The 26,478-nt window shown below is 43.5% G+C and overlaps 1 protein-coding gene across 4 annotated transcripts in view; it reads right to left on the bottom strand.

Annotated features, from left to right (window-relative positions):
• FGF13 (fibroblast growth factor 13) overlaps nt 1-26,478 on the bottom strand; it is a 259,815-nt gene that overhangs the window by 28,495 nt on the left and 204,842 nt on the right. For all 4 annotated transcript variants that reach the window (XM_056360076.1, XM_056360078.1, XM_056360079.1 and 1 more), the window contains one exon: nt 22,548-22,651. In XM_056360076.1, coding sequence (XP_056216051.1) covers nt 22,548-22,651 — 104 coding nt within the window. The remainder of the gene's footprint in view (nt 1-22,547; nt 22,652-26,478) is intronic.

Here is a 26,478-nt window from a genome sequence, read left to right as displayed (position 1 = left end):
ACTGCACCTGGCTCTGTGGTTGCCCCTTCCTGCCACATTAAAAAAAAAAAAAAAAGCATTTTTTGCTATTAAAAATATACATGTTTTTTAATATTTTAACTAATTTTTAATTTAATTTAATCAACAAAAAATAATTAGTATTTACAAAAAGATATATATAAGGTATTAAAAAAAAGAAAAAAAAATCCTGAAGGTTTTAAAACTTTTTTATCACAAGCTACAAACTTTGACATAAAAATCACTGAAAAAGTCCAAATCCTTGGTTATCATGGACTAACCCTTTATAAAACAGTTATAAATGGATCCTTACCATCAAGTGCAACTTGGTTCAAGGGGAAGGCTTGACTGCATACCTAATTTAGGCTGGAGGAAACAGTCTCTGTGCTACCCCTCTACTCTCATATTTCACACCACTTTGACAATCTTAAATGCTTTCCACTTATGCTGATACTTCTCTCCTTGCTGTCAGGCTCCATGTAAAAAATTTTGCAAAATTTCAACATGTGCCCTCAAATCATCTTCAGGTTGAAGAAAATATGAAAAGTGTGCACTTCCCCACAAAAAAAAGAAAAAAAAAAAAACACCCCCAAAATATCTGCCATCACTTCTACAGTCAAAGTGAGGTTGAAAACTTTAGGGAACACCTTCGTGTAGCTTGGTAGGATTAAAAAAAAATCAAGCAGGATGAACTATATTGAAAATTGTCTGCTATCAGCATGTTCAGTGATAGCTGCTGGGATCTTAGAGCCTGACATTTTGTAACTCATCTATTCCCAGAGTGCCCAGCCGCCCTGCTAGTGTTTTTCTAGCATAAAAGGGGCCATTAAAGTAATTTCTGCCTTTTGGAGATGCCAAAACCCATGTTCACGGGGCTGTTGCTTGCGATGGTGAGAGCTGCCCTGAGCCCACGGGAAGGATGGAGCACGCCGAGCGGGCACATGAGATGCCCGCGGACAGACCAAGCTGCCCCTGAGCCCTTTCCAGCCGCTCCTGTTTAACCCCCAGGTCCTCACTCGGAAACACGAGCGCTGCTTCACAAGGGGTGGATTAAACCGTTCTGCAAATAAAGGAGCACCCGTGTTGCAGGGCTGTGGTTTGCCTCTGGGACCCACACACGCGGCAGCAGCTCTGGGAGAGAGTGGAGGACAAGCAAGTAACGAGTGAGTAACAAAACCCCACTGAGAGTTCAAACGCTCTCTCTTTGGCTCTCCTGTAGAGCTGTGAAGGATTTTGCAAGTCTCTCTTTTCAGCAATTCTGACACTAAACTCAAATCCTAGTGGTGTTGCACTGAAAAGGAGAATGTTCTCCTTCAAAATGAACAACTCATTTTCAGGTAAACAAATGAATGCATTACCAAAAAGTCCGATAGATAAAGGATCTGAAAGTTTCTTTGGTGAGAGAAAACCATGCAATGGTCTTGCTGCCACAGACCGGTATAAAAAATGGTTTAAAATACGCTGTGCAAAACTGCACTGCAGACCAGAGGGAAGAATATACACATGTGCATAGGGCGAAAATATACATGTTCTGGACAAAACTTATTTTCTCCAAGGGAAATTACTGAAGAAAGGAGACAGGAAACATGGCCCTATTAAATCCTCATTACCAACGTCTGCATTCACCTGGCTCACCCATGCATGACTCCATGTGCCAAAGGGTTCAACTTCCAGTACATATACTTTCCTTATCATTAATTCTCTCCCAATGCTTTTCGTTCCCCAAGTAATTTTCTACATGAAAAAAAAATTAATATTTTGCCCAGCTATACTTAGTTAAGAATAATCCAATCTCAAACATGATGGATGGCTGTCTGATCTGTAATATACTTGCCCTGTATCATATTTTATATTATTCTGCTTTCTTTCTCTATTTCTGCTGCTTTGTTAATTCCTTCTCCTTCTCCCCTGTCTCAGACTGGCTTTCCCCTTTGGTAATTCTCTGCTCAGTTTCCAGCCTTATTTTTATCACTGGATTTTTTCATGGCTTCCTTTTTTTGGCCCCTTAAAGAAAATAACAAACCTAATAACGCCCAAGCCCAGTCAGAATTTCAGACTTTGAAAGGTCATACACCTTTGCTAGCAAGCAGCACACTTTTTGCCCTTTTTCACATTTTTTTTTTAACAAGCTGACTTTCAAATAAAAATGATGGTGCTTAAATGATACAGCTTCTTTTTCACGGAGATGATCACACTCCTAAGCAGTTCACCTCCAGACTTGGCAAAGGCAAACTCACCCTTTTACCTGGGAGAAACAGACTGTTATTTCCCAGAGACAAACACACTCTGATGCTAATTTAAACAGAGCTCATGAAACTGTGCTCTGCTGTGAATGGCTAAGGATCGTTAGGACTTACACCACATAGGCTTCCTAGCTATGGTAATTTTAAATTACCCCAAATATATATGATTTGAGTTGAATATGTACGCCTGCCACCCCCACCTTCAAATTGAAAATTACTTTCTTTGTAATAAATGCCTATTTTGAGCAGAGTGTTTGGAAAAGAAAAGCCCTTCCAAGCCAGGGTGTCCTCTGAAGCAAGTGGGAGAAGAAACACATTTTCAAACCACTCCTTTTGTTCCAAAATGTGAAATGTATTTTGTTATTTTTATAGTCACACACTTGCAATTGGCTCCAGCAAGCTTTGAACCAGGCTTGTAATGATTCTGGGAACAGGAGGGAGGGGGCGATGGGAAGTAAATCTGTCCTCTCTACTGGCAAAGACAGGGATGTAATAAATTCTGGGGAGGAAAAAATAATGTAATAAATAAAATATTAAGAAAAGTGGATGTGAAAAGAGAGGAAGTGACAGCAAGAAAGGAAAAGTGAAGTCAGTTGTAGTAAAAATTAACCATCTATAAAATAGATGCAGTAAGAAGGAGCCACTGAAGTTAGGGAGAATCAGCGCAGTCTCTTGTACCAACCTGGTAAAGGGAACAGCTGGTTTAGGAGGCAGTAACTCACCCTTTGCTCCCCCTTGCAAGGTGAGGACCACACCAGAGAAGGGGTTTGGGTAAAACCAATAGCCACACCGGCTTTCTGCCCCGATGCTGAGGATGCAGGATGATGCAGGATGATGCAGGGCAGTGTGTACCCACAAATCCACCTCACTCCCATGGAAACTGGCAGGCAAAAGCCAGCAGGAGCCCCTGTGATCTGAGCCCCTGCTTGCAGTCTCACCGAAAGCAGCGCCCTGTCCTGTGGGCCAGAGGAGCGCCCAGCACACCTATAATGTTGCTGGTACAGGATTTTAGCTTCTCTTCCCAGCCTCGACAAGCCCTTCGACAACTTCACACACTTAGTCTCTTCTTTAAACTGACTTTATGCTTTCTCCCAAGTTAATGAGAAACAATTTCTGAGCTGCTCATTCTAGAAAAATGCCCTTCTTCAAAGCCCTTTTCAGGTGCCATGTGCAAACAGTAGCAGATCCAGGTTCCCTCTTTAGATCTCACTTGTCTGCATCCGAGGACTGCTCTTGGGAGCTGTTTCAAAGGCTGAAGTGTCAGCATCAGAAAGAAAAGAGGTGTGTGGGTGTGAAGTTACTAAATGCAAAACTGTCACTCTCCTTTCATTTACAACCCTGAATATGCATGCATGCAAAAATGTAGGGCTTATATTAAAGTTTTTACTCTTGCAGCAAAAAAATATCAAGGAAAAAGAGATGGAAAGATAGGATGAGGCTGTGCAGGTTAGAATTGTCTCTCAACTGATCCCTTCTTTTTCATCAATAATGATTTCTGTTAATAAGCCCTGCCCTACCTTGAATTAGATCGTCTTTTATCATCTCAGGGAGGGCACTGTCAGCAGACAGAGAAGTTTATGCTGGTGACTGGTCAATGACAGTTACAAACAGCAGATGGATTTTTCAGTCTCTTACCCAGGTAAAAGCTGTGCAAAGGATTACTGATGCCCAGCCCAGAAGAGCACTAGCTTAAAAAGCACCTGAGGGTAAGGCTGGGGATATGGCACTGTCAGGGTGTTTACAGAAGAGGCTGCCCAGGCTCTGCCTGGAGGCCCAGCAGCTCCCCGGGGTGGGAAAGGGTATCCAAACATTGCACAGTGACAACCTGGAGAGCTGTGCTCACTGATCCGTGGAATTCATGCACATAGCCTGTGCTACAGGAGCAAGGACACACACAGGTGTCTCGGACACTCAGCGCCTGCATCAGCCTTTCATAATGCAAAATTTTTGGGAATATGCATTCTGTTCTTCAAGCAAATACATTCCTTATCCTAGCCTGCACTAGCCAAGAAGGATGAAAACTTACCCCATCTGACAGGGAACCCGAATTCTGCACCTTGGTCGCCCCCAGACTGTGCTTCAGCATGAATTCTGCTGCCCGGTGGTGGCTTGGACATGTCACCTAGTCGGGGGGATGCCTTCACCCCAGCTCAGTAGAACATTTGCTAATCCCCCCAGAGCAGCTCAGATGCCCTGCACCACCACCACGTTGCCATGATGCTCTGTGATAGCTCAGGCTCACTGGGCTGCTAAAACTTATGTGCTTGGATCTAAATGGAAAAGAGCAGTGGGGCAGAGATAAAGCATCAAGGATTGAAGGTGGAATATGTCTTTTATAGACACCCCCAACATTTAAATGGAACCTGCTACTTCGATAGTCGTATTTACTTAACCTCTGCTGAGCATCTCACATGGCAGGCATTTTCCAGATGAGGCAGGTGTTGAGTATACCAGCAAGGATGCTGGAGAGGGCAGATGAAGATACCAAATTTCAATTGGAGGATTTTTAGAGCAGACACATGCCCCCCAGCACCCAAAGCCAGCGCTAAACAAATTGTGTTTGTGTACCTTGATGAATTACATGAGTGCATCTGTGCTAGCAAAGAACACTTGCTACAACCAACAGACTAATGGTATCATCCAAATCCCTGAAAGACAAAATATATATGGGGTAAATTGTTCCATTTTTTATTCTGCAACATATTGCATTATGAAAGGATTTCTCAGATGAGATTTCTCAGTATAATGCAATAAGCTACATGTGGGGGATGAAAATTAATGAGAATGTCTTTCCTTTTACAAAGAACTGTGGTACTTTGATTGATCTGTTGGGTTTAAAGGAAAAGCTAAGCATTTAAAATACATGCACACGCACAAATATATGCTTTCCCAGTTTTGAATCCTGGAAACAGAAATGCTACAGGTCAATGCTGTCCTATCGACTCTCTGCTTACCGGATCAGGGACACAGCTAGGAAGATAAAGCACACAAATTGACTCAAGAATGCTTTTATGATAAAAATCCTCACCTGTCTTACAACAAATCTTTGCTCATGACTGGAATTTAGCCTTTGCTGTAATGGTGAATATTACTAACATGCTCCTACAGTCTTTGATTACAGACATTGCCCTAACCCTGATTTCTTGCCACCTTCATCCATCACAAGCAATACAGATAAGCAGAGCCCCGGCGTGCCACACAGCCAAAGGAGTGAACAACTTCCAAATATATCAGCTTGCTGGATGCAGAATGCTTATTAAATACTGTTGTACAGTAGGTAACATAGCCAACATCGATCTACTGCACTCCTGGCCTCTGGACAAACTCAGTATTTCAATACTCCTCTGACTCCGACCGTTCTTCCCATGAGAAACTGCAACTCTGTGGCTGCACTATGGACACTGCTCTTGGTTATCTCCTCAGTGGCATCCGAAACACCAGGGATAACCAGCAGCACTAACAGCTACAGGGCTGGCACTTTCACAAGCAGTCACTTGAACGGACTCTAGTTTCCCAGGGGCTGGGTTAAGCAGTTGGATTCTCCAGTATCTAGTAAAGCCTAAGTGTTGTGGGCTCCCAGCCCTAGGGCATTCCTGCTTTCCCAGTGGCTTCCCCTCAGTTTGATAAAAGTTGAGCTAGGCTGCAGTGTTTCTTTCCTTATGGTCATGAGCATGTCAGCTGCCTTTTTTCAGGAAAATTGTAGGAATGCAATATCTCTGAAAACTGCACTCAGTCTCCTATATTTTGTCAGAAGCCGTTAATAGATTTTAATGTCATTAGGAGTATAGTCAGGATATCAATGGATGACCAAACAGGTACACAAACAGAGTATGTACTTAGGGAAACAAGGGTACATTGTTCTGATGTACTTCGGATAAATTTTATAAAGAAAGAAATAAAATTTTCCCTAATGCCTTATTTGCTTTTCAACAGTCTGATACTATGTTGTAGTAGCTGTATTAACTTTCAGGGAAAAATAAAGAAAATGAAAGATGAAAAGAGGATGTGAAATTTTTTAACTGGCTGTTATCTGTGCTTAAACAAAACCCCAGCTTTTGAGTCACCATGGTTTCTAAATCATCTACCATTTCTTTCTACACCAATCATTAAATACATGCACTCTCCAAGGCCTTACAAAATTGACTTCAGTGTTGTGCTGCAGTAAGAAAATCATATCATCTGTTTGTAGCAGGACTCATTACAATTGAAATGTTGTACTCTCCAGATAGTGTCTCAAAGATTTTTCTTAGGAAGCAGTTCATAGGAAAATTGCCTTATTTAAGAGGATAAAAGTACATGAACAGGTGAATCTATAGTTACATCCTACCAGATGTCCTCGAGGTCCTATCGCCAACCCCACTGACAAAATAGAAGCAATGATTTCTGAAACATAAATATCCAGTGCTCGCTGCCAGTCAAAGCTTCCTGGAATTATTATACATAATTTGGAGGACAGCCAGTTGAAGTAATACAGAAGCTTTAATAACCAAACCAAGCAAGCACAATTCTAATAAGGCACAAAAATACCTGTCAGTTTTCAGCTAACACCCATCCTCTGTGCACTGACTGTGCAGCACTGGATGAGGGTCTCCAGTCCTCCCTCATCCCTACATACCTGATCCCAGCCAGTCTTCTTGACTGTGCCAGGTACACAGACGCGAGCAGAGGGCTTGTCTCAGATCCTTAATTTGCTTTCATCCACCATAATGCACATAGGCAGGGGGGAAAAAACCACTACAGAATCACCAAGATCTTGGGAAAGGTTTCTTGCTCGCTGCACAGTGATAACAGCTTTAATGTGCATCAATTACTGGGCCCTAAAAAGGCATTTTCTTTTTTTCCAGGTTTAGATAACTGTACTTTGAACTGTCCACACGTTTGCATGTCAAGCTGTTGGCTAAGTGGGTTACCAGGAGCCCAGTAAGGACAAAAGGATCATAATATCATCCAAGAAAAGGTCAGCTTGAAGAGTAATAGGATTTTTGAGTGGTTGCTTCCCTATCCTGTGTGGCATGCTCAAGGAGACTCATACAAAGAAAAGAAGATCAAGGGATAGAGGAAAGGAGGTGGAGAAGCAGGGTGTGCCTCATCTCCTTCCAAAAGCTTACAAACACAGTCCTGTAAATTAAAACACCAGCGTCAAAACCTGACCTTGCTGGATGACACTGCTGGGCCGTAGCTTGGCCAAGCACGAGCATGTCATCCTTCTGTGTAGGGCAGTCTCAATGATTCATCTTCAGAGATTTAAAAAGCAGGAGACATGAAAATATTACTACTGCTCTTATCCCTTCCCCAGGATGCAACCAAACTGAAGAGGAAGAGTTCAGCTATTTTTAACCAGTTTCTCTCTCTCTCCTACAAGACCTATGTGGCCTTAAGTGCATAAGAACAGAGCGGGCCCATAGACATTTGGGGCTTGTTTTGGCTCAGCACAAGGAAGATCGCCTAGCTGCAGCATCTAGCTCCCGATTTAATCTCAAATCATTCCCCACCTCCTCTTCCAGTAATGCCTGAGCAGTTGAGATGTCAGATCTTGATGCAAGCCAATTTCTGAGCTGTTTCGCACATTATGCATAATGTAAACCTGTATACAGCTACTTCATCAGTTTGCAGAACAGGCTAAAGATGCTGAGGTTTCCTCTGTTGAGAGCTTCCGTGAGACAAGGTCAGGCCACCAGGCTCAGTGTCAAACCGTCACCATGACGCCTGGCCATGCATTTTGGTTATATCCAACATCACCCTCCTCTGCAGTGATGCCCCTTTAGGAACAGGCAGGAATTAGAGCAGCCTGGCTCACACCTATAGCACGTAGCCACAGCCTCCCCAGCATCAGCCGACGCAGCATCCCCTGCAGCGTGCCACTCGAACTCCGGGCTCCAGGAGGAGGCTCTGTGAGAGCGGCCAAACGCTTCACAAGGGACAGTTCATTCATGCTGGAGAGCAGGTATGCAACATCTGAATTGATGGTGAATATCAATCACATTGAGAAATGAAATGAGCTCTTTTGAGCTGAACCGCCACTTGGTACAGTGCTCTTTGTATTGTGCTGGCTGTAATATACGGTGGCACACAATACCATGTACTGATAAAACACTCTATAAGTGACAGAGTGACATGAATAGTGATAAATGCTGATGTGACTGGTTAGAGGAGAAAGCAAGATGTGCAAAATAAATGCTTGAAGAGGTGGATAGCAGGACTGCTTGAAATGTGCCATTCCATATGCTCCCTTTGATGGGTCCAGTTTGCTATTTGCACATCCCAGTGCCAGCCTTCCTGCATCAGCAGCGCACTCTGCAGCAGTCACCAAGGACACTGCCCTTGTCAGGGGGCCTTCCCGGAGCTGCTGGTATTAGAAAAGGGCTTCAATGACTGCTGAGTGTCCGACCATCACTATTTCAACTGCAACCCCCTATCATTTATTACTTGACCATAAAAACTAACCATTGGTGGGACTTGGCAGGCAAGGTTATAGCCTTGGAATGAGGCTGATGGATTCTGGATGTGGGCGTGAATGATCTCCGTGACTGTAAATCACAAAAACCTTGGGTTTTCTAAGCAGAAATACAATTCCTTACTCTCAATATCCCAAGATGATCATAAGACCAGCTTTCTCATAAGAATATCTGCTGAACAGGCATGGTAGCTTCTCATACGCGATGGACTGGAAGAAGCTTTCAAGGAGGTACGGGTATTATCAGGTGACTGCTGGCCTGCATGCACGTAACTTTTCAAGCAGAATGCTCCACTTCTAAGTAGCCACAGCAAAGCATTATTCACACCCAGTCTTTCAGAGATGATGCAATTAAGACTTAGAGGAATGATTGCCTCCTAAATCTTATACACCAATGTGAGCAAGAGACTAGCATCTCCGCACCAGCAGAAAGTCTTGAGGAAGGGTAGAATAAATCAGTAAGAACAAATAAATCATGAAGTGAAATTAAATTCGTGCTATGAAGTTAAAACACAGAGCTAGCTTTGTGGTGATTTCTATTTGAAAAAGGAAAAGAAAGAAGCAAGTAAGCTGTCTTAAATCCAGACTGAGCTTGAGCCAAAAGTTTTACATTTGGCAAGACTGGGACTAGGAGAAAAGCCCCGTGTTCTGGCACATACCTGTTTCTAGTATTTGTTTGCTGGAAGCTTCCCTGCCCTCCGCTCCAAATCTCAGCTGAAATTTTATTCCAGGTTGCAGTGTATAACTATGCAGAGCTCCACAAACGTGCTTAAAGGTTTGGGGATTGTCCACCTCTATTTGTTCTCTCTATATGGATTTATATCCATATTTTCTGTACAACAGATATGTTCCTTATTATTGTATTAAGAAGCTAAATGATTGTAGCATCAGGTTGGTAGTGATGCAAAAATATTATTTCAGAAAACTTTTTCCAAGGAAATAAAATTTTATGAGGCTTTCAGGACCTCATAAAATTCAGAAGATTAGAAAGAAATGAAATTCTCTGTAACTTGTGAACCCACTTTTCAGGAAGGTAGAAGGAAAAGTTATTTATCCATTTTTTATGTAATCAATATAAATTCACAAAACTTTCTACTTACAAGAGTAATTTAGGCTGTTTACATATCCCCTGTATTTATTGCTGTCCTACAGAAATGGAAGCTTCTACTTCCAGCTTGAAGTGCTTTGATTTCATTTTAAGGGCTACATGACATGTAAAATCCCCCAAGACTCTCTACCAACAGAGCTTTAAAAATGCCAAAACAGCAGTCAAAGGACTGAACTCTCCTCTTCATCGTGCATTTGACCTTGGTGCAGCTGATGCAGTGATGTGGGTATGTGGAAGCTACAACCTGGGTGGGTGCAAAGCACAAGAAGCTCAATTCTAGGCTACTCAGCATTTTGAGAAAGAGATGTTCAGATTTGGCCTTACTGTAGCAGTCTCCAGAGAGATCAGTCTAACAACAACTTAATTTTACCAACATTGCCTGACTCAGTAAAAAAGTACAGATTGAATAATTGCTATATCAAAAAGTAAAGGCCATAACTATCACAATTACCCACATTAACTCCGATTGTTTTGTAAGAGAAGCAACCGCTGTTTAGAAGACTGTCAGAGCCAGAGGGAAACAAAACAGCTCAAGAATGCCTGGTATTAAATGAGAGGGGAAAAAATCACTTGTCTTCCTTTACTGTCATCCTGTGATAATAAAATGAAGGGCTGCAAGTGTGGAGGGTTTGCTGTCGGGCAGCAAATGAAGCTTCATCAGATGATTCGCTGCCAAGCCAGGGTGACTGTACTCATCTCGGCTAACAGCGCAAAAGGAGGTTGGTTTCCTCAGTACAGACACTCCCAAGCCACTTGCAGATCAAGACTGCCTCCTTCTCAGCTGAAAATGTCAAGGTCTCCAGGGAGCCACCATAGGGAAATTACTGTATGGCCTCTAGAGATAGCCCTGCCTGGGCTCTGTGATAGAGAAGGGGCAGAAACATGCTCTTTGTGCCATCAGTGATGTTCAAGAAGATGTATCGTCAGTGCAATGGCTATTGGCTGACGAGCAGGGAATACCCTCTCCCTGCAACTGCTGCTGGATGGGATTTTGTGAAGACAAATATTTTTTATAGTTTAGTTCCAAGAGCTACAAGTTATTTATAATAAATTCTTGCCATTCTGGTATTGTTCCTACAAGCATAATTAAAGGAAATATAAACTCTTAGTGCAACGCTTGGAGAGTACAGGTGGGTTTTGGCACCTCACTGATTAGAAATGCAAATTTGGGAAACAATTAACTAATGTGGGAGAAATCAACAACTTGCACGAAGCTCTTTCAGGTCTTTTCTATCACAGCTGCAGTAATTTCCCCAATAAAAAGCCTAAGGAAGACGGTACTGAACTCTACAGCCCATGGAGCAAGCTCCCAGTCTCTCTGTCTGGAATACACATTAAAGCTTTGTTTCACACAGAGGCAGCTAAAGCATAAATTAGAGTCAAGATTTTCAAAAATAGGTGAGTGAAGTTGGCTCCAGTTTCATGACGCCCAGTGGTGGTTAACACAAACTCAGTCATCCTTACTCATCCGTGACACCAGGCATGCACTGCCTTTCCCAGAAAGGTGTCAGAAGAAAGCGTGTGGGACCAGCAGGTGACCCTTATCACAGTGCTCCTGGTGCCCTGCTAGCACTGCTGGAAAAGCCTGCTGCCAGCAGCCCCCGCGCCCGGAGAACCAGGCATTTCCAAATGGGTCTGCCACAAAAATTTAAGTCCTAAAAACAAATGTCTGAAAGTGTAAGGCATTTGAAGAGAGAGGTAATTTGTGAACAACGCAACACCTGGTTCTGCGCTTGCTAAGCTATTTTGTAGGGAAGTCCAGCTACTGCACGGCTCAAAATGAAACCGTGGACACCAGTTCCAGAGAAGGCTCAAAGCCAAGGGCTCAAGTCTTGTCCATGGTACCCAACAAACCCTCTGGACACCCAGGGCTGAGAGGTGCTGCTCTGCCTATTCCTGATGACCGTTCCAGGCCTTGGGACCTCTCTCCAAGCAAGAAGGGACTTATTTTAGTCATTAAGCTTCACTGGCCTCCTAGATGCTCTGTCCATTTTCCAATCACACAGAAATTTCATATTGCAAATCAATGGCTGTCTTGTCCAGATCTTGATCATCTTACTCAGGTAAATTAATTCTTCCTCTGACAGGTAGTCAATAAAACTTGCTTGAGTAAGGATTACTTACTTGAGAAAGGGTTTGTAATATCAAGCCCATGAAACTCTTAGTTCATAGGTGAAGGGACCAGATCCACACTTTGAACTGCATCTATGCCACTTATTAGAATTTCTTTGGCTTTTTGTTCTGTTTCAGATCATTCACTTATTTACTCTGAGCTTATTGTGCCTTCTGTCAGTGTCAATATGGCTCAGCTGGCAGCAGATGCTCCTCTAGATCTGAGCACACTGGTGTGAAATAATGAGAAAGGAATGAAAATTGATGTGAACTGTTGTCTAAAACCTGAACTGAAACCTTCATATTTACAAAACTCTGCTTCTAGTTTGTGTACCAGCTCCATGAGATATCCTCATTTTATAAATACAGTAGATCTTCCAGTTTACTGAAAGTACTGTCAGGGTGAGGTACAGCCCACTCTTTTCAGTTTTCTAGGTCCATTTTGTTAAAATATTAGGTTCTGGAGTTGTCATTCAAGGAAACATGCCCTCACAAGTTCTTTGAGGTTTGCCCATTTCCAGTCAGCTCAAATGCAAGGTCCCACCAACGCTTGGGTTCAAGAGGAACACTGCTATCACATAACAGGATTTTTTTTAACATCTGAAAATGCTCTGGGGATGAGGATGGAAGGTCTAAATTGACTCTCTCATTAATGTTCCTCCAAAGTCATCACAGCAAGGAAAGGGGAAGACTGTTTTATAAAGCAGACAGCCTCTTGTGCTGTGCTTCTGACACCAGCTCTCTGATTTTTAGATACCTCCCGAGGCTTTAAATAAACAGAACTGTACTTCACCAATTATCATGCCTGTTTTGCTTAGCTCCCTAGTGGATTTAGTTTTAGAAGAACTGTACCGCTCAATATTCAGTGCTGTTTGGGTAAAATTACAAAAATGAAAAACAATGTGATAGCACCTGTAGCATCCACAGAACATAAAATATGAAAGGTCTTATCTGTTCAATTATTTAAACCATCAAGCTGCTGGTAAAAGCTATTATATTGACATTATATCCAAAGACTCCCTAATTCATTCTATATTTCTTTTGTTAATCCTGGATTCCCTAACGAAAGCAATTCAGTATGGGAATTCAAGTTTCCTGATACTATTTTTATTCAACAGACTTGTTTTCTTTCCCACATCGTTTAGATTTTTCCATTCAGGAATTCAGCAAGCTTACCTCCAAGAATCAGCTTATGTATGGAAAAGTTAGCTCCTGAAACCAAGGCTTCAAGGGCATAACCTAAATATGACAACTTTTCTGTTTCCTTTGTCCCTGCCTAGCTTCTGTACCACACGCCGTGTTTATCCTGCTTTCTAGGACTCAGACAAGTGTCTCTGGTTTCAGTACTGAGAAGTCACGCCAAAAGAATGGCTTTCGGGCTCTCTGTGACTGAAGTAACAGGGTTTCCTTTGGAAACCCCCTTCAGTTGTGCTGCAGTTCCCAAAAGCAACCATAGAACTCAGAATCCTGGGGATAATGACTCCTCTTTTCTTGCCCACCAATTCCCCATTGGTTTTGCTTAGTAGACTTTTTGAAAGATGCCTTCTGACTGACTGCAAATTCACCGCAAATGCAATGTGAACTTTTAGAGTCAAGCTGGATTCTGTTCTTGCACCTCATCACGTGCAATAAAAGTTCTGCCAAGAAAAGGATGCTTTCAGTGGGTTTGCAAGGATGTAAACGGCCAGAAAGCAGTAAACATTTCTCTTGAGGCTGCCAAGTAGGAACAGAACTGAATTCACTTCCTCTTAGCACTGTCGTAACTGCAGGGCTACAAGAAGATAAAAAGACATGAAAACATGTCTAATAAAGTCACTCGAATACCCCCACACGACAGATCTGTTGATGAAGCCAGTCTGGATTGACAGATAGTCATTTTGGGGAACTGAACTGCCCTTTACTTACTTTTAGCACAGGACCTGCCAAATATTGTTTGTCCTAGCAGTGCTGCAACAGCCAAAGCTCCAGGTCCTGCCCTGCAGCAACAGGCACACACAGCACAGGCGTAGGAACACGCGCGCGCAGGAGCAGGCACGCTTCCATCTCCTCATTCAGCTTTTCCTGCAGCTCATTCTCACTCCAGTCCCTTACTCTCACCACAACCACTTTTTTTTCCTGCATATCCTTAACCAGGGTTAACTCACCCTTCTGGGTATTTCTTATCAGAGCAGCAACGGCCTCCTGAAAACTAACCCACAAAGACAACACCAACAGGACGCAGCAACAGGACTGACTGGTGAGGGCACACCTTTCTCAAGCTGTTGGTTACCTGCAGATGGCTGTGGGAGAGTATAAGAAAAAAGGAATTTTATCCCAATATTTTCTCAGCACACTTCCCCAGCCTCTGGTGAGCTAAGGACATTTCTCACCTAAGCATGACATCATCATATTTTGCAGCATTTTTCTTTCAAGAATTTACCTAAATGGTATTTGAACCCACAGAAATGATGGCAGCCTCGGCATCCCGTTGCAATGTGTTCCCCAGCTGAACCATGTGCCGAGTGGAAAACACTTTCTGCAGATTTAATAAATGTGATGATGATCCTTGTGCTTCAGCATCATCCTGGGTTAGTTTCTACTCAAGTTCTGAGTTTGTTTTCCAGTACCAGCCCACTCCTGTTGGTCTGGGGAGTCCTTAGAGACTGTCCTTGATTGCTCCAGCATCCTTGTTCAGATGTTCATCTTCACATGGGCATTTACAGCGAGCAGCAGGCTGTGAGCGCCGGGGTGAGCCATCTTGTCGGCAGGTTACAGAGCCAGTGTAACGAGGCAGAAGCGCTGCTGAGTCACTGTGACAAGAGCTGCTCATTAGCTCAACCTGCAGCACGAGAGGGAGGGGAAGCCCTTCTGGGCAGAAGTAGGGAAGGCAGACAGCTTTCTAGAAGGAAAGGCAAGCGTAGGAAAGAAAGGGAGGTTTCATAATGGTATTTGCTTTTAATTAAGCCACATTCTAAAAAACAGCCCAAGTTTGCAAAGTTATCTTGCTTCTTATCTGGAAGATGCTTCATACATATCAGGAAAAAAAAAAGCAGCAACTCAAAAATCCACACAAATACTAGCATACATATTTTCACAGCAAACTGCAAAAGAGCTCAGCCCTACAGGGAGTAGGAACACACATCACCCCACAGGTACCTACACCATGGGTCACAATGTGTAGCACCCACACCAAATTTCTCATTGGCTCTGCTGAATCATAGCAATGTAATCCGGCGTTTGGTGATCCGAGTATACAACCACAACTGAGCACGCTGAGAACCTGGCAGTGCTCTTATTCTTGCACTTTGCAACTCACACCGTCTGCTCAAGTAAGTCCTTATCTGCTTACAACTCTCGCCTGCCAAACATGCTTTGCAACGTGACAGTGAAGAGTTGTGAGTAGCCTGGAAGTCCTGGAACTCAGTATTCCTTGTTTGCTGGCGCAGGGCTGAAACGCGATGCTGGAAGCAAGCGGTGTGTGATCCAGGTGCCAAACTATCCAACTCAGGTCCAGCTCCAAATTCTGCCAAGGCTTTTTTTTTTGAAGCATGCTGGTTTTGTGTCACTGTGATCCCAGCGAGCAGTGCAATGCACTGAAAAACTGGGCCTTAAGAGCTACATTGCCACTTCAGCCACATTTCTGAGCTTGCTGAGTCCTAGACTTCTGCTCTGAGCAGCATCCAAAGTCTGAGTTTATAAAGCCTTCCCGTCTTTTCAACCAAGGACTTTGGCATTGATTAGCAAATGGCTAACAAAGAGAGTGGATGCACTTTTAGTCTTTTATCTACTTCACAGGTATATTATTTCTCTCATAGGACATGAAATTGCTCTTGCACAAGCAGCAATTTCACTGCTGATTTTTAACAGCCACTCTGGTAGGAAACCATTGCACAGGCATCTAACTGTGGGCCTGTCTGGATCTGCCCAGTGCACAGACCTGAAGCATCGCTTTCTCATGCTTTGGCTTCTCTCATGAAGCCTTGTCTTAGAAGGTGCTGACTACCCTCAGCTCCCACCACCTGCAGTGAGGGATGGATGCGCAGCGGCACCTCTGTGGATTTCAGATGCCTGGGGGAAGACTTGTAGAGAAAAGCTGCATAATAGCTCCAACACTTTCAGCTTGCCGAGTCTCCTAATAATTCTCCCGTGGGAGGGCGATGCTCTCCCCACTTTTCTGCTGGAGACAGCAGGCAGTCTGTCTCCCGAAATCTGCAACTACACTGATCCCAGCAGAGACAAGCACCTGAACAAAACAGCATCCATCTCTCCACCCCACCGCTCAGCAACAGCACATATCGCTGAGACCGACCAGCACATACCTCCTTAAGGAAGACCTGCTGAAGGAAACCACCCCGCTTCCCCAGGGATCTGACCCCCAGCAGCGTCCCACATCATAGCGCGGGGCCAGACAGGCACAGCAAGCCACGGGCTGCTGGTCCCTTCAGCGAGCAGGAGGCAAGTCTGCGAGCAGCAGGCGCTGCAGCTACATTGCTAGGCACATCCAGCTCACAACCAACCCCCAAAACTCACCGGCAGATGCCCTGGTAACAGGATGAGCCTGTGAGCACAGCCTAAGCCAGGGAGCGCCCATCTGGGCAGCGCTATCAGGAGCCTGTGATGCTGTGACGGAGACCCACCAAGCTTCTGCCGTGCCAGGCACCAGCCAGCATCCACCTCTGTGCTGCAACGCTGCTGTAAGGCTGAACCGAGCACAGTTGTTTGCATCTGCTGAGCTTAGCTGCTGGCATAATTTAGAGCAGTGTCTGTGGTTCAAGGTGTCAGAAAACATTTAACAGTTTGGGCTGGTCCTACAGTGCCTGGGAACCTCCTTAGAGCCTGCTCCTGTCCCAGCGCTGATCCCACGCCTCGCCTGCCTGCTCTCCCACCTCTGCTGTGGGGCAGCAGGAGCAGCCAGGGCTGTCAGCACAACGTCAGGTCATGGGGGGCCAGAGCAGCCCTCCTCACTGTGAAGATGTTGCGTGTTTACCCAGCACAGAGCAAGGTGTTGCGATGAAAAAAAGAATGTGCTGCAGCTGTGTCTAAGTCCCTGTCGTTGAAGAGAGTGAACTATACTGAGGTATGGTCTGCACTTGAGCATTCATGGTAAAAAATGATTTATACTGACGTGCAAATTTAACTAGATGAATCTTTTGATTATTTCCTCTATCTCTTGGTTTGTGCTATTTCCCTGAGGTGGAAAAATGCTCTTTGCCAGTAATTCATTATAAATGCCCCAGCCATTCCCATTAACTACAGCAGGTCTCCGCTGCACTGCTCAGTATTAAAATATGCACAAACTTCTCTTCTCTCCAGCTCACCAAAACCAATTTTTGAATCACTCTGAGAATTTAAACACATTTCAGTTCTCTTGACTATAATCAATGTGCACACTTCATACAATATTTACTTTCTGTGCAGGTACCAAATTTATATATGACAATCTATTTTACATACAGAGGACAATGTTAGCTGAATGCTCTCTTAGGGTAAATTATATGCAAAATTCTGCACAGGGTATTATATCGAAGTGCTCTTTAAACCTATGTTAACTCTGTACCGAGCGCATCAGACAAGAAATGGTAAAATTAAGCCACGTACAGCAGCTCTATTAACTCAAAAATATTTGACATTCTAGAATAGCCAACAAAGCAAGCGTAAACAACTCTGCCATGTAGCATACTTCTTATTATCCATCCTACAAAAGGCTGAATGCCCTGAATTTCCAATAAACGAGTCAAAAGGGGCTGCAGGAGGGAAGGACAGACTGGGCCCTACCATGCATGGCCAGGGCAAAGGACTGCTCTTAGACAAGGGCACCATCCAACCTGGGAGAAGTTGTAAGCTTACTCACATGTGACACTACTAAATCAAAGGCTTTGGCAAATCACAGGAACCCAGAACAAGACAAGATGGAAAACAAACACTCTTTACATGCTGAGTTGCATGGCTCCTGAGTCCAGCCAGAAGGATGCAATGAGCAGTACACATTTAGTTTTACTGTTTCTGACAATGTACCCAGGCTAAACAAGCACACAATTACATGGGCTGAAATGTTCTCTAGGAGAAATATGCATTTCACTGACAATCATTAAATGGTTTTAAAAACTCTGACATGATGGTTCACAGAAAATACACAGCTAGATGTTCTCAGACTGTTTTGTTGTTGTTGTTGTTTGGGTTTTTTTTTTATTTGCTGTACTTTGGGTTATGTTTCAACCTATGTAGAATTCAAACAGTACACCCAATTCTCTTCACCTACATACATGCCTTCCCTTTAATGAACTTCACTCAGCTGCTGCTCTGTGTCACTGTGAGCCTCCTCTGTCACATCGCAATCACTTTAATGAGAAAGCAATAGCTCTAGGACTACGTCTGACAAACAGCACCTTAAAATACTTTTCATTCTTTTGTTCAAGACAACAAAAGAACACAAGAACCTCACAGGGCATGAAATCTGAAAAACCCTCAAGTGTAGCATATGTGGTGGTCACCTGAAAGATGCAGTCATTCATAGAAAGAAAAATAAGGTAAAAATAAAAGCCATCATAAAAGACAAAAGGGCATGATTCATTATGTGGTTACATAAGACAGCAGTGCCATGACACTGTTTAAATCATCTTGCAGCAGCATGACACAGGTGTAAGAAGGGATGAATCAAACCCTGTGTTTTCATTTTAAATGGGTGCTCAAGCAACAAACGGCAGGAAGAGCAACAGCTTCAAATAGCTCCTGACAAGGTCCCTCCAAATAAAATTGTGAGGGTAGACTCAGCTTGGGAGATGCGGTCACACAGCTCCCATTGACTCTGGTAGGAAACTGGCTACAGAAAAACCCCCACATTTCAAATGTGTTGTTCTTGTGTGATATGAAAAGACATTTTCCAGCTGGTGTGGAGAGGAGGCACACACTGCTCAGGGCTGGGTGAGCAGCGGCAGCATGGCAGGCTGCGGGGAGGACCAAGGTCGCTTCCCTTCCCTGCAGTCCAGGACTCTTAATGTGCTTCTATAACAAATGTAGATAATTATATATTTATTTTAACATAATATGTGTGGTTTTTTGTTTTGTTTTGGTTTTTTTTTTTGCTTAGCTGAGTTGCTTCCTTGTCCCCGAGGAGCTTTTATCATTACATTAAAGATCTTATTTTTGCTCTAACTGACAGACACCGCAAACTATCTATAAACTCTGGCAGCCAGCCTCAGATATCTGTTCTCTGCAGATTTATTATACATCACTGATCTCCTCATGGAGCAAATTTACTTCATTCTTGAGTACAGTCACTGGATCAGAAGCAAACCACACTGCAGACTACCTCTGAGGTCAGATACCTGAATCCCCATCCTGGCAGACTGCTAGGGAAGAACAGGCAAGGCCAGTGCCAGAGCTCAACAAATTACCAAACTGGATGCGCAGATACTCTCCATCTGCCAAAAACTGCAATAGGTTGTGGCTAGGACACATTTTCTACATACACAGGACACTCAGAATCAACTAAGTAAATTTTGTTGCTGCACAGCCCAAACCTAACAAATATACCATAAGGAACAAGACACAAGAATTCACCACAGTCGCTAAAATGAAAAGCAACTGTGATTTAATATTGCAATTTAGTGCACAACACATGGAAAAGGGACACCTGGCACGTTACACCTAACGTGCTTTTTTTTCTATGTGGGTGTGGGAAAGCACTCAGCTGAGCCTCCATTTATCCCCCCGAAAGGCAGATGTCTTATTTACCTATTTACCAGTGGGGTAATCGCCACGGACTGAATGGCCTCTTTATCAGGAGCAGTGTTTTGGAAGTGTTGCAGGCTAAAAGGCACCATCAGGTGCAAGGCACAGACAGTAGCACAGGGTGAGGAACAGGGATGGCATGTTACTAGGGCGTTTTTCAAACCGTTTACCAAATGAATCTATAACCTTCAGCAATGCAATGTGAAGGAAACTGTTCTGCACAGACATGAGCATGACTGAAGCACTAGAGTTACAATAAAACCAAAAGAAATTGATCATGACATAGACCCCAATTCTCTCTCCCTACTGCATTGCATCATCAATGTTAATTTCATTTCTCTCTGGAAATTGTGCAGCTATCTGTTACAGTTATCCATGATTTAAATACATTTCTATTTTTCCCTTTATTCTCGCTTCAGGAATTTGACAGTATTTTGTGGGGCTTTTGCTCCTGGTCAATCCCATGTTGCCATCCATCTGCTCCTGACAAAATCCTCCTCAGGAGCACATCCCTGTAAGGGCTTGGAAGCCCTCAGGATGTGTAGATGGATGTCAGTTACTTGAGCTGATCTGTTCCCTGGATTCCCTGTTGGCATCCCTTGAACAGGTGAGTGTTCAGCTCATATAAATCAGCTGAGCTCTCTTGGGACTCATTTCCATCAACCAAGAATCCAGCCCAAAATACAGAGCTGATTTCCCTGTCAGACTGTAGCCCTTGCTGAAAGGACCATGATCAGCAAAAGAAGTGCTAGAAACACTCAAAAAAATGGTGCTGGAGCTACAATTCTGACAGTTTTTGCACAGCAGGTGAAGTAAGGGCAGATGCTCCTCACCTGCCCCCTCCATTCCCTGGGCGCGCTGACAGAGACGTGAGCTGGGTTTTGCCTGCCAAGCAGTTCTGGCAAGTATTGTAAAGCACAAAACAGCTAAACCAGAAGACACCAAGTGATAAACCCGAAATTACTGAGAACCTGGGTGGAAATTCTCTTTATGAAAGTAGATCAACGTAAAATTCACATCCGTCTTTGTGAGTAGTAGTTAAGAATATGAATTTGGAGCGCAACAACATGACAAGTCTGTTTAAGGCCTTGCCAAGACCATAAGGTGCAAGATGAATAAAAGAATGAATGTAAGAAAATATAGCTACTTGATAAAGAAACAAAAATGGCCCTTGTTACTTAGGGGAGAATAGAGGGATGACGGTTGGACTTGATGATCTCAAGGGTCTTCTCCAACCTAAATGATTCTACGATTCTACAATTTTGCAATGGCAACAACAATTAAGTTCACAGATACTAAAGGATTCAAGGAAGACCACATGAAGAACTATCCCTAGTCAATGCAAATAGCAAAAACTACAACCAGAGTGAATCTCTGAGCTCTGCCTAAGATGCCTAGATACCCATTAAACTAGGAGCTGGACTTAATCTAAACAAGGGTTATATTCTTCCCCTCCTCCTCATGTCAAGGGATGTTAGAAGTGATACTTCACCCAAAGCGGTCCCTTTGACCCCAGAGTTATGTCTTGCAATGAGAAGTTACTGCTCTGTTGTAGGTTAACAGTGGCGGAATCTGTCCCCACCCTGCTTTCTGCATCTTTCCAAAATATATCTGATTCTTCCAGGACGCATGCAACGAAAAGATGAGACCTACTCGAACCAAGCCGGTTCGCTGTGCATGGTGCTTTAGGTACAAATCCCACCCAGAGACATGACACGAGGTACCACTCCTCATTCTTTGGAGCCCGCAGAGGCCAGCGAGTGGGCAGCCAGACAGGAGAGCAGCTGAGGATGCAAACGTAAAGGAAAACGCACGGTGCAGTCAAAGGTACATTTGCAGTGCAAATGTAAATGACGCTGCGCAGTCACAGGACGGTGACTACACGGGATTAAGGGACTTTGCACAATATGGCTGTGTGGCTACTGCAAACAGATCTGTGGATTAACCGCACTAAGCAAATAGCCAGAGTAAAAAGAAAAGCAGAGTTTGATGCCGTTCGCTGAGATTTTACTTTGTGCAGCAGCATAACCACTTCTAATTTGCTTTTGCTCTGGCACATACAAGAGGAAAAATATGCAAAGCTGCCCCTCCTCCCTGCTGTCAGGACTGCAAAACAAATGAGAGATTTGAGTAAGTTTACTTGATTGTTATCACTATTAAAGGCACCTCAGGGGAATCATTCAGAGAAGAGAATAATTTGTAGTGGATAATAAATTAAATTTTCCTCTGTTTTCCTCCTTGGGAAAAATCTATTAGAGACTTTATAATTAAAACTCCTGAACATAGTTCACTAAATGTTTTTAACTGGAAAATGGTCTGTTTTTAAAAATGTCCTTTTTTTTTTTTTTTCCATAAAACACTCTTTGCTCTCTTGAGAAACGCCACTGAAAATTAATAACTGACATTCTTCATCAGCAACTTGAAGCCATAAGATTTTGGCACCTAGTTCCAATTCTATTTGAAAATCCTGGCCAAACAAAAAACCCTTACTTTTTCTAATCCCTTTTAATAACAGTAATAGAGATTATGTGGGAAGATACAGAATGTGTTCAGGCACATATGTGATTCACAAAGTTGTCCTTTTCCCTTTGTACCCCTCACTGATTAGCCCAACCAGTGCACGCTGACCGAGAGAGCATCCTTTCTGCTTGGGGTTTTGATTGTGGTTGTTTTTCTAAAAATATTTCACACTTCAAGATAATTAGTTTGCATCAAAGGCACCGTAGTTTGATTCCATACATCCATATGTATTCATAATGGAAATAGAGTAATAAGCTAAAACCAGACTGTCATCACTATACTGAATTTGCTGTCGAATCTCATGTCTATAGCTTACAAACACATTCCTTGAAACAGTAAATTATTAATTTACTAAGTTCTTACCATAATTTCAGTGAGATAAAGACTAAAAATGTTTACTTACTGATGTATATAGGTATCCTTCACTGTTCATTGCCAGATACAATTTTGTTTGAACCCCCTGAATCGCCACCACTCGTAAACCCACAGGTATGAGGTTAAACAAAGCTAGGAGAGAAAGGAGATGGAGAGCAAAATTAATCCTTTAGAGTACACAGGTTAGACAGAGAATTAAACCACAATTATCAGAATGAAACAAAAATGCCCATTCATGCATATATTAATTTCTGCAGGTGCCATAGAACAATACTGCTACTATCGTGTTCTTCTATAGAAATTTCCACCAACAGCTCAGAAATTATCTACAGAGGGTATCAACACATCTCCCCCATTCTGACGACATTGAATTGGAGGTACTGAGGGCTAAAAGGACTTACCTGCCTCACGAGCAGAATCCAGGGTCTGCTGAGTAGAGTTGGACATACTTAATTTGGTTTTGTTTTTTCTGACAATAAGTGCAAAAAAAAAAAAAAAAGTAATCTAGAAACAAACAGAAAGTCTTTCGAAATTATCAAAACTTTTTTTTTTTTGCAAATTCAGTACATATTTTTGATCAAAAGGAAGGAGCAAGATGAAATTCTGGAAAGTTAAAAACCTTCATTAACATCTCAAAATGTTTCCACTCAAAACTCATTGGGTTTTTTTCTCTTTTTGAGAGGAGAATGGGTTTGAAAAAACAGAGTTAAATAACTGCAAAAAGGAAATGAAATGGTAACATATTCTTTAGATCAAGCCTTAAATCTGTGCTTTCAAAACTGAGCTGCTTCCAATGTTCTCCTAGCGTTTATGCTTGTACACATGCTAACAGTGGCAGTATTTATAAGCAGAGAAATGTCTCTTCAATAAATGAAGATTCCGGTTTGTGAAGTGGCAAATTAAGAAAGAAAAAAAGCAAAGCTCTGCCGCAGTTTAGATTCATGGATACGTTAAAACTGAACACAAGTAATAATGAGTTGAGGACAGTACTCTGTGTTCAATACGTGGGGTTAAAAATAAAAGGGAGTTAAGAAAATTTTCAAGAATTGTTATCATAACCCAAAGCATCTCCTTCCAGCCTGCTGTATAAATGCAGAAATAAGATGAAATAATTACTTGGCTGGAAAACTCTGGTCTGCTTTAGGCTGAAGTTTGGTATATCTGAAGCCAATTTCAAACTGAATTATGAATTTGAAATACTCTTATTTTTCCAAAAGTATAAGCTAAGAATTATGACCCATTATAAAGTCCTTTTTCAGCCTGACAACCCCCAAATGGTCATATTTAATTAAAAGAAAACCTGCAGCTTTGCCAACATTTAATACAGATCCTAAGTTCTGAGTGTGGGGTTGTCAAGAGTGTATCCAAAAAGGAAAGAGCAAACGTATGCATGTCCGTCCGTGATAAAGGCATGGCCAGAACCTAACACTGCGCACTGGGGACAAAGGACTAAATTTTGGTGAAAACAGCCTCTGTTCCAGCAGGCAGCTGGACCTCTAGCTCCATGTGCTGTCCTGGGTTAACCTGAGCATCCCAGCCCCTTGGCTCAGTGAAGAGGGGGTGCAGTGGGCTCGGGGGGGGCAGCAGCCAAGGGACACGCTCACGGCTGGGCTGTCACACTACTAACTGCGGGTGCTCTGCTCTGAGGCTGGGGCACCTTTCAGGGCTGAGCTTCCTACAGTGGTCGAATATAGCAGAGCAGGTGGAAATACGCAGAATTAATAAATAAATGTAGATCATAAAATCATACCTGTGTTTTTCTTTCCCTCTCATATACACGAGTGTACATGCAGACACAAACACGCACACACGCAGCCCCTCCTTGCACTCACCCCAAGCAAAAAATCAACAGAAATGGCTTTCTTTTCACTAAAACAAAATCATCTAGTTCTGTGCAGGTTCTGGTAATCAAAACGTATATTTTTCAGTATGGGAAATGCTAATGGCAATGGATTTCTCATTCATTCTACCAAATACTTGAATTTATTTTGGGGAGAAAATATTCCCTGTCTGATTCAGTAAATATTCCCTGGGTGAGCCCCCTTTTGCAGTTCAACCCCAAAAAGCAGCATCTGATTTCTGTGTAGGCAGGAGAGCACAATTTAAAGCTCAGTATCCAGGCAGAACCTGGAGATCTCTTCCGAAAGGTGCTTTCTTAATGGCATAGTTATGAGTAGGGCAAACGTTTGGCTATCTCCAGCACGAGGGTACGAGTAGGGGCTTTGCTGTAAATAGTGCTTCGAACCTGTCAGCAGATCAGCTCAGGGCAGGGCAAAGCCTGGGACAGCCGTGAAGATACAGCTCCCAGCCACAAGCCAGAGACAGGTTCCAGGGAGCGATTCCTGGCTGCACTGTGCTTGGCAAAGTGTGCAGAGACACGAGGCCGAGTGACTTCTGCCAGGGGAGGGCTGGGGTACCCACTGCGATGGGTGCTCCGCTGCTTCCCGCAGCAGCTGAACGCGTCTCCCTGCCATAAACGTACACGCTCTGTTTTGAGGCCAGACGAGAGCCGGGCACACGCAGAAGGTGGTTTAGCCATCGGTGGCATTAGCAGCTGCTGTGGCACAAACTATCGGATGTTGCAAAGGGGCTGTGGGGGAGGGACACTGGCTCTGCTGCCCACTGCCTCTGCTGAGGGGCAGAGGGACCAGCTGCTGGAGGGGTGCACAGCCAAGCTGTCCTATGCCCGCACAGCAGGACACAGCCAGGCTGCCCCAGCTGCCGTCTCCAAGGCATTGCACCAGAAAAAGGGGATTGTCCCCTTTAGCAGCAGCCATTGCTCCCACCATCCTCGCACAGCAGCAAGCCCAAGCCTAGCTTCTGTAACAGGGAGCGGCCTGTCTGTGACCAGCAAACGCTGACGGGGCCAGCAGCAGAGCCATGAGCCCCCTCCTGTGCAAGCACCCAGTGCTGCGGACAATGGGTTTGGGATGCTCTCGCATTTCTAGGGGTTGACCCTCATGTGGGCGGATATGACAGCAAAGGTGGCAAAAGAGCCACAGGAAAATAAATTGCCTGTTACTATGCTCTATTTGCGTTAGCATAAAATAATGCAAATAGCATAAAATAACGCAAAGTTATTTGCATCCTAGCCTTTCCATACTACATTTGCACTGTTTAAAATAAGGATATAATATCCATCATAACAAAAAGCTTGGTGATGCCTAAGGGACAGATGATCTTTGCTATGGCCCTTGTGCAATGCAAGCTGACAGAGAATTAGAGCTGCAAAATAAGAGGCAGTGGGCCGCAGCTGGATTTATGAGTCTATCCATTACTGTGAGGTCTCTGTCATCCCTGGCTTGGCCACCTGGACCTTTGTACGCTTTCTGCAGGATTTGTTTCCTATACTTTCTTATTTTATCAGTCTTGAAATCTCTTTGTGTTGCCAAAATCGTGGAATAAATTCTGCCTTGATTTAAAACCTTGCCCTATTCAACATATATAATGAGGCAAAATCTGTTTCTCAGCCAGGAAATTTTTTCCACAAGGCACTTCAAATCACATGGACTCCTGGCTAAAACCAAGGTCTGATGAGTGCTATGGCTCCTCAGATCCATGCTTTGCTTTCTGCCCAAACTGTGCTCCAAAATCTCATCTATCTTTTAAACTCCCTGCAATTGTGGATGTGACCTTGCTTTTGTGAGCCCCGCATGCAGCAGTGGGTCTGCAAAGCTTGAAACAATGGCTCCCAAGACATGAGCCAAGGGGGATCTTCAGGCAAACTTCCCACCCAGCTCTAGGTGGCCAACGATGGAGAATGTAGGCTCCTGGCCCCAGGCAGCTGTCAGGAGCACGGAACAGCAGCTGGCTACTGGGGGCCACAAGCTCTCCCCATCCCTACCATAAACAGGGAAGAATAATTCTGAAATTTAAAGGAGGCTGACCAACACTCTGTCTGGAGACCAGGTGGACTACGGCTATGGTTTGCTCTAAAAAATGCAGTTGCAGAGTCGTAG

The sequence above is a fragment of the Falco biarmicus genome, chromosome 14 (assembly GCF_023638135.1).
Source record: "Falco biarmicus isolate bFalBia1 chromosome 14, bFalBia1.pri, whole genome shotgun sequence".
Lineage (NCBI taxonomy): Eukaryota > Metazoa > Chordata > Aves > Falconiformes > Falconidae > Falco > Falco biarmicus.
The sequence above is the reverse complement of the archived record's forward strand: the minus strand, read 5'-3'. Positions and strand labels throughout refer to the sequence as shown.